At 37.6% G+C, this 9640-nt stretch overlaps 1 protein-coding gene across 1 annotated transcript in view; it reads left to right on the top strand.

The window, feature by feature from the left end:
- dchs2 (dachsous cadherin-related 2) overlaps nucleotides 1-8479 on the top strand; it is a 149864-nt gene extending 141385 nt beyond the window's left edge. The window contains exon 20 of the mRNA XM_062981158.1: nucleotides 1539-8479. Within this exon, the coding sequence (XP_062837228.1) occupies nucleotides 1539-1567 (29 nt within the window). The 3' untranslated portion in view covers nucleotides 1568-8479. The remainder of the gene's footprint in view (nucleotides 1-1538) is intronic.
- Nucleotides 8480-9640: the final 1161 nt, after the last annotated feature.

Here is a 9640-nt window from a genome sequence, read left to right as displayed (position 1 = left end):
GAATCTTCAGTATACATTCATTTTACAAAACAATAGAATAGCTAGACTAGTTTTTATGAACAAGGTGTCTCTTGGAAACGGTCCTGGTTGATGGGTTATCAGAAGAAAACATATGGAGGCCGCAGTGGCATGATGGGTTTAATCCTTGTGCCGGCTGAATAGCTGACCCAAAGGTTGGCGTATTGAATTTGTGAGATGGGGTGAGCTCCTGTCTGCCAGTCCTAGTTTCCCTTGCGGGGACATGAGAGAAGCCTCCTAGCTGGATGGTAACACATCTGGGTGTCCCCTGGGCAATGTCTTTGTAGACGGCCGATTCTCTCACACCAGAAGCAACTTGCCTCATTTAGCTTCTGACACAATAAAAAAGTCAAAAACATAAATGGTCCAATAGAACAAATTATCATTTCAGTATAGTGGCTCCTTGAATAAAGCTTTCATGCTCAAAGGCCATGTACTTTAGTGCAACAGGACTTTTTTGGCCCAAAAACCATGGGGGGAAATTCCATTGGGGTTTGTACCTAGGGATCATTGCCCCTATAGATGACTATTCCCCACTAGGATTCTCAGATCGTGGTCTAGTCCAGACAGAACCGAACCTGCATAGCTTTTATTCATCCTAAGCATTTCGGCTTGTTTGGTAAGACCTTTTTTAGTTATATTATTGATGGTATATTAAGACCTAATTTGCGTCCCTTAGCTTCTCTGTTTCAACAGAATTTTCTTGGCTATCCATTTTGCAATTTTTGCAGAAGGTTGAGCTTCGAGTTTCAGTGGGGCTTTTGGGGGGGAGGGGTGGTTAAATTGAAAAAGAGACTCTTATCTTCTCCAATAAATGTCCTCAGTTATTAAGATTTTTCATATTACATGGGAACGTAACTTTGACAAAAATTGTGTGTTACAAAAAAAAAAACGTTTTCCCCAATTTCAGCTTATTTTATTAGTAAATGGCCATATTTCTCAAAAAAAAAATCTCCCCAAAGAAAGATTGATTTAAATTTGAAAATGGAATACTCTTGTGGTTTAAACCAACTCTGCCAGGACAAACACAGATTGCAGCAGGAGTTGGATTCAGCCCATACGCTGCACCTGGAAGAAATGGAGTAACAGTGACGTAATTTGGCAAGAGTGAATTGATTCCCCTGCAATGTGGTGGATATAAAACAGTAGGGAATATGTTATAGAGGGAGAGGCATCAAGAACCTGGAATCTAACACAGGGAAGTGTGCGTATATGTGAATGCAAGCAGAGGGGGGCATTTCTGACACAATACTTGAGCAGAGGGACTCATTTGTTGGCTTGTGGTTTAATAAGAACCCCTTATTGTGGTTGTTTATAAATGAAGGCTTTTAATCAGGAGTTAAAGTTAGAGGCAAGGAGGTAGACACCCAATTGAGCCTAAAGGGTATCCTATTATAAATAATGCCTGATTACAAATATTCCTTTTGTATAGGGCTCCACTATTGTACGCAAATGCAAAAGCAGGCAGATTGGGTCATTAGGAAATAAAATTACATGCAGAGTATATGTGTTTATCTTAGGAGTGGGAGATTTCCCGGCTTTTGGATGAGGGCTATGCGCATGATGATGATGATGATGATGATTATGATGATGATGATGATGATGATGACGACGACGACGACGACGCATGTTCTGTAAGAGTACAAAGCAAGTGCCATAAAAAACACCCTAGATCCACTTTATGCAGTTCTTTAGCTTGGTAGATTTTTTTTAATGCTATGTGACTATGCAGAAAAGTCTTTCTTCATATATAATTGGGAAATTGCATTCTTTCCTTAATTCCAGTAACTTGATCCTCCTCTTTTTAGACTTGGGACCTTGGTTATTTTGCTTCCAACTCCTTCATTTCCTTTTCTGTCTCTTCTAATCTGTCATTCAGCTGTCCTTTTTAGCTGATGCCACAGAGGTAATTTGCCTCTTATTATAGTCTTTAAATGAACCCCATATACTCAAGGCAGGGCTATGATTGGTCTTCTTTTCCGAAAAGCTCATCAGTCCAGAATCAGGTATATATTTCTTGCTTGAATTTCAGTGCTCGACATCCTTTTAGCAAAGTAATAGCTGATTATTAAAGTGTGGGAGCATGTGGAAATAGATACTTTAGATAGAACTTTGAGGACATAACATAAATTGTCTCTTCATTCAAAATGTGCATTGTATGCTTGAAAAGTCTACAAAATTGTATATGCAAAAATATGGAATATAGAACACATCAGGACTTACCTTTGAGTAGATCAGTGATTCTCAACCTGTGGGTCCCCAGGTGTTTCGGCCTACAACTCCCAGAAATCCCAGCCAGTTGACCAGTTGTTAGGATTTCTGGGAGTTGAAGGCCAAAGCATCTGGGGACCCACATGTTGAGAACCACTGGAGTAGATGGTTATTATTTTAAGGATAATGTGTTATGTTTCAGAATTTTTAAAAAACCTTATAGCAGCCTGCAAACCACAAAATATAACTAATGAAATATCATAAACCACACATCAAAAACACATTAAAATTCTGTAAACAGCTTAATACATCCCAACAGTAAAACATTAGCTAAAATAAATCATAAAATACATTAACATAGACTACTCAAAGCCAACACCAAGGCCTAAAACAATATAAAGCCAAGATTAAGAACTGAAACCAACTCAAAGGCAGACTAAAAGAAAAATGTGCTTGCGTCTATTGAAAGAAGGGCCCATGTCCATATTTCTAGGATGACATTTGATATATAAGGAAGCAGCATTAGAATGTCAACATTTCTTATTCTTGTTCACCTCACTGGAGGATCAACTAGAGTGGCTATTGGAGTTTTTTTTATGGTAGATAGGCTCTCATTGCCATAATTACAATACACGTAACCTTGGTACCTCAAACTCGGCTTGAAAGTGAATATGCATTCAGTGTAGTTTGTATGTGGTGTTCTGACAGCCCTCAACCCAATTGCTATTCATAAATGGATCAGACCCAGCGAATCAATTCTTAATGATACGTCAATACATATATGCATCTCGGGGAGTCTATTCCAATTGGCCTGTCAATTGAATTTCATCCTTGGCCCACATAAGCATCAGGCAGGCCCACACTGAATATTTTACAGTAGTCACACTGGAATATGATATAAAGTCTATTAGCTTAAGATGGGGTTGCCGTTGGCATATCAACAATAGCCCTCCTACTTCAACAAAGAGAAATCATAGTGTACCAGCAATGCCATTCCTAAACATTCGTACAAATGTGCTGCAAAATCAATTGCTTGTCCTATTAAGTTATTCCTTGTGATAGTTATCTTTACAATTCCTTCTGGCAATACAAGTCAAACTCTTATAAGTCAGGATACAGAAATACTCTAGAGAAAGAGATGTTGACAGTATATTATTCCATGAAATGTTACACAAGAACTAGTGAAAGTTATTGTGCCCTTTGTGGGATCTGAAATTTAGGCATTCCTTCTACCGACCTTCATCCAAGTGATTGTGCAACCCTTCCTTGGCCGTATTTGTGTGTATGTTTGTGTGTAAAGCACAACATCTTGAGGTCTGACCTCATACAAATAATGAATCCTGGGAGAAATGTAGCTAAGATTGGGAGAAACATGTTGGATGGGTTTTTCTATTATTTTTGCCTGAGATACCGAGCAATAAGAGTTTATAAAAAGTTTACAAACATCATTGTCTTTCGGACCTGTCATACAAATTGTGGTATGAAGAACTGTTGTATGAAGATATAGCACCAAAGGAAATGAAAATTATAAAACTATTTAAGCAAGTAAGAAAAGCGTAGTTGTAAATGTACTTCTGACTGACTTGTATGGTGAACAGTGGCATAATAATAATAATAATAATTATTATTATTATTTTTATTATTATTTTTTTATTTTTGTATTCCACTTCTATCTTCCCAAAGGGACTCGGAGTGGCTCACATGGGGACAAGCCCAACAGCACAAGTTAAAACTCAGAACAATAATAACTAAACATTCAGAGGGTAAAATTGTGTAGAACTCTGAATAGGGCTCCTAGAAGGTATAAGGGCGATCGAAAATAGGGGTGGAGGAGCAATCTCAGTAAATGTTAAAATCATAAATAGATTAAAAGTAACGGAGAGTAGTCAATACGCTGACTTGAAGATACTATATGTCATAGGGAAAATCAGAGCTAGGCATGTGAGCTATACCCTCGAGGTTCATGGTTGCCAGCTCTGTGCTTAGCCTACAAAACTGTCTAGACCCATCAGCTCTGTTTGTGGACATGAAAGTTTTGTAATAAAAATGTGTCATACTTAGATTTTGAGAGGTATACACTGAGGGACCATGCATTTTACAAAGTTCAGTTTCATAGTGTCCTACTCTAGCAATCAGCCCTCGGGATACATCATTGAAAAACGCTGGAATGTTGACACTGATATGGGTATCTACTGCCAGATAATTTAGGAGGAATTTTTGGTGAATTAAATATAGCTGGAAAAAGTATGTAGCCAAACAAGACTGTCATGACTTTATGAAGAGTTTTGTCTCTTTTGGAAGGCTAGCATGACTTATGTAGGTCACAGTCACTGAGTCTCCGTGGATCCTCCACTGTTCTGCTGTGTGTCCTGGACAACTTTCTTTCTGTTGCAAATTTTTTTTAGATACATTTCATCAAGTTTTCTCTTTGTACTGGTTCTATGTTCTGCCTTTGTTTATCCATAAAGGGGGTTGTTAGTGCATACGGTCTTAATATATCAGAACAGAATATATCCTTTATAGTCTCCAACAAAAGATACTATAAATAATACATCTGTAGAAACAAAAAAGTTTGTGACGATGACTAGTTTAATATCTGCACCATCACTTTAGGGCATATAGAAAACACCTTAAATAGATTAAAACTGAGCCTTGACAAGAAAAGCTTTTAATCCACATAGCATTAAAAAGTGCTTATTCTTGTAGCAATGAAATCGGACTAAAATAAATGTCGATCTTTTAGCTTCACTCCATAATTATTTTATTTTAACAATACCCTAAAACCATTCACAGTTAGATTTTTGTTTGTTTATACAGATGGCTAAAACATTCCAAAGAAGAAAAAACTGCCAAGAGTCTGTAACTATTGATGTTTGATGGCAGGTTTTGGTTTAAGTCAAATCCTACAAAGATCTTTAACTTTGGGGCCTATGTATAGAAATGAAGGTCTGCAGAGGCAGTTTCTGTTTGAGATATAATTATTCTGTAACAGAAAAGAGAAGTCAAGGATGGTAAAAGGAGATGGTGTACCCTATTTTTCTTTCATCAGTGACTTCCTAAGTCTGCTTGCCAAAGGCAAGCAATTGATACGAAAATGTAAATTTGATCTGGGTGCAGAAAAGCTTTTGCATACCTTCTATAACCACCTCTAATATTAAGAAAATTGCTTCTTTTGCCATAGGAAGCCCAGTCAGTATGAAGAATGTCTCTACTCTTTCAGAAGATGAATAGAAATGGATTCTGATTGTTATTAAAAATAAACTTGAGTTTCTATGAGACAAGTGAAATATTTTTATCCACCAAATTAAAACACTATGTTAGTTCTCTGTTTCTAATCTGTGTTGTCTGTGAAACCGATGCAGTATATTATCTTGATTTTCATGCTTATTGTCTCCATTATAAAATAGTCAGCATCAATGGTAGATGATTTGCTCACATTGTTTATATGAGCTTCACATTTAGTAGGCCTATTTAATCTTTATCTAGAAACACATAGTAAAGCATTTATTTCTGGCAAAGGTCTCTTGTTTGTAGCAAACACTGATTTATAGGCTCCAGGATTCCTCCTCTTGTTTCTGCAGTGTTTTGTATAGTTCAAACATTGTTAAAAATATTGTTTATACAAAAAATATTGTTAGAACACTATTTACTTATCTTCTACTGGAAGCAAGTTAACAGGGAAGAAACCTAGTGACCCGTTCCAATACCTTTTGTATAGTATACAATGCTCATCAACTAATAAGAATATTTTCACTTTATGTCCCATAAACCCAATTCTAACCACTTCATAATAATAGGTGAAAGTTGTTTTGACAGTCAATCAGTTTGCTAGAATAATTAATAAGGAAAAATAGCTTTCTGTGCTTAGTGCCTTAGGATTCAAATCAATCCTAGCTCCTTTCCAGTCAGTATCAGAGGTTGACTATAGAGAGGAGAAATGGTTTCACAAAAATCTAAGTAGGTACAACAGAGATGGAAATACTTTCATTGCCAGCTAAATGTTTAGTAGGAATGGATTGCTATGCAAGACTTTTGTTCTTGTTTGCCATCAAATTAGCTTCAATTTATGACAGTAATATAAATTAGAGCTCTCTAAAAGTCCAATTCATCAGAAGGTATTTCAAACTCAATGCCATGAGTTCTTTGATTGAATTAATGTGGGATCTTTAGGCCTTCCTAGAATGTGGACTTTATAGTACTAAGCTGTTAATGGTGCAAGCATTGGTACATTTGCCATTTCATCACACAAGGTGATTTTAGTGCTGTCTGGACACTTCCTCCTCAGAGCACCATGCCACCCATCACATGACATACAGCAACTTCCAGCATGGCTCCGTGGAGCATACAGCCTGACAATGTGGCAGGACACTTCCTTCAGAACACGGGAAGCTTCCCATGTTCTCTTCAAAACAGTGGGGCCAGCACGGAGAGAAGCCGAGTGGTGACATTTCCCCATGTGGGATGGGGACGTGTAGCTGTGGATGAGTTGGGGCATGGGGATTGCTGCGCTGCCCCACCGATTCACCATGGAGGCTGGCGAATCATACTGAGGGACCTCATCCATGTGATGAGGTCCTTGTTTTAAATAATTTTCAAATATGTACCAAATAACCTTTTGAAATAAAGTGCAATGTTCATTCACGGAAAACTAATCCATGAGCAAAAAAGTTTCATCAAATTGAATAAACACAAAGTGATGCGAACTAAATATCCGAATATACTTAACATATTTTACTGTTATTTGAGAGGGGATAATGGTAGCAATTCTTTGGGCTCACTTCTCCAAAACAAGCCAATCCCAAGATATTGGAAATGCCATTTGGAGGTCAGATAATGATGGGTGGAATGCTCTCACCTAGGAGGCCCAACTGGCACCAACACATATGATTTAAGAGCCAAGTTAAAACTTGGCTGTTTACCAAAGCTTTTGGGCCTCATTAATGCAACTCAAAGATTGTTTTTATAATGTTAAAAACTTTTAATTTTTAAAAATCTGTTTTTAGCTCATGCTGTTTAATTTGTAGCTCATTTAACGTAATCTTACTATTTTTAGCCTGTTTAACCTCAGTCATCCTGAGATATCTTGAAATATGGCATGGTATTAATATTTTAATAAATAAAATAACCTACATGTGACCTGTCAAACAAGAGGAGATCATTGGTTATATCAACACTTGTTAAATGCTTTCATATCGCTTCTGATTTACAGTGGCCTATCATGAGGTTTTCTTGGCTAAACACTGATGTCATTAGAGTTTACCAAATATTAGGAAATACATCTTGACAGTAAGAGCTGTTTAGCAGTGGAATATGCTGCCTAGAAGTGTTGTGTAGTCCCCTTATCCCTCTTAAACAGAGGATGGATGGTCACGTGTCTGTAATTCTTTGATTATGTACTCCTGCATGGTAGGAAGTTGGATTGGATGGGTCTCACTATCTCTTCCAAGTCTATGATTCTATTATTTTTCTGAGGCCTAGCGAATGTGACTTACCCAATGCAAGTCATGAGTTCTCTGATTGAGTTAACTGTGGTATTTTGGCTTCCCTAGGATGTTGACTTTATAGTACCAAGTTTTAATGGTGCAAACATGGACACATTTGTTTTAAGCCACTTTCAAAGGTTTTAGGAATAAGATAAAGAATATGTACCAAATAACCAATGGGTTTCCATGGCTGAAGTCTCCTGGAGTCCTAGTCTAACACTAAAATCACTACACCATACAGTCTCATATCTATGCTACACAAATTGCTATAGACTACTTTTGACTTCAATGGATCTTCCTCAATGACCGCTAGAACTATTGATTGTTGAGGGTATGTATTGTAACCCTCTTTCATAGAGTTACTAGGTTACTCCCTCATACAGTTACTACAATCACACTAGTTTGGCATTTAGGATCCATACTGGACAAAAGTTTAGGGAGTGGAAGGATCCATGAACATTATGTTCCTAGAGCTGAAGGTTACTCTATGCGGAGGCAAGAACATCTCTTATTCTACACTGAGGATAATGTTGCAGAGTGAGAGATGGTAGAATACAAGCAAACTGTCTATCCTGTTTAGGCCCCTACCAGCTCATAATGGGCATGCTGGATGAGGCCTTAAGGCTGGGATCTTGCTCCAGGTAAGGCAGATTGAAATAATAAGAAAAGGGAATCTAGTTATTTTCCTGCTTTCCAAGTATCCCTCCTCCAACAAATGCTCAAAAGAAATCAGAGAATAGTTATAGCATGCTCTTTCCTCTTCTGTTTCCCATATTCTGCAATACCACAAGACTCTTGTTCCAAAGCATCTGGAATTATGGAGAGCTTTACAGCTCTGCAGAATTGTGTCACAAGTACTTTTTATATTCCATAGTAGATATGTAGTCTCGCTGTACAGTGTTCCCGCACTACTTTGTGGTTCACTTTTCGCTCCTCACTGTTTCACAGTTTTTTTCTGGGCAGTGGCGCCTGCCACTCTGGATGCTGACAAAAGGTAGGTGCATGCGCAAAAGGGGAACTGGCAGGCGCCGGAGAGGGGGGCGCCAAGAAGAAGCACATGAAGAAGGCTTGCGAAGGGGAGAAAGGCCACCTAACTACTAATATAATGTGTAAATATTAAAATAAATATAGTGTCCCTACTTTGCGGATTTTCACTTATTGCAGGTGGTCCTGGAATGTAACCCCCACGATAAGTGAGGGAACACTATATGTGTATATCCCCTTCAAATAGCTTGTCAACTTATGACAACCCATGAGTTTCTTAGGCAAAAAATACTCAGAAGTGTTTTTGCCTGTATCTTCCTCTAAATTGAGTCTGCGGCACCTGGTATTTGTTGGTGGTCATCCAAATATTAACTAGAGCTGATCCCACTTTGCATCAAGATCAGACATGATCTGGTCATCTTATCATCTTGTGAATGAATGAACCCATGTTCTTTCCTCATTTCAAATAATGAGTATTTGCTATTTGACAATAGTGAAAACCTCCACCTGAAATTGTTGAAATCCAAACTATAACCTTCCAGAATTCTTATCATTCCCAGCCAGCATCCAATGGAATTGGCTACATATATTTCAAGATGGCCAACAAAAACTGACATGTTATTTTATGACATTTTTTTTTACAAAATAGAATTATTTCATTAAATCAACTTTCTGTATATTATGCGAAGCACACTTATGGGAAAGAAGCACATTGATAGAAATGAAAACTAGTTTAATTCAGACCCTTTTTATATGTATCAAGTAACATGCTATTCATCTCACAATAAACTAGACACCCTACTTTTCTGAGATTCCAGTGTATATTAAAGATAGGGTGGGCACATGTTTTTGCAATTAAATCCATGGTGAGTGAAGAACCAAAGGAAGAACCAAACAAACAATTTACTTTGTCCTAACCACTACCTCCACAATTGAATTCTTCC

Source organism: Anolis carolinensis, chromosome 5 (genome assembly GCF_035594765.1).
Source record: "Anolis carolinensis isolate JA03-04 chromosome 5, rAnoCar3.1.pri, whole genome shotgun sequence".
Classification (NCBI taxonomy): Eukaryota; Metazoa; Chordata; class Lepidosauria; order Squamata; family Dactyloidae; genus Anolis; species Anolis carolinensis.
This window is presented reverse-complemented; position numbering and strand designations above follow the sequence as displayed.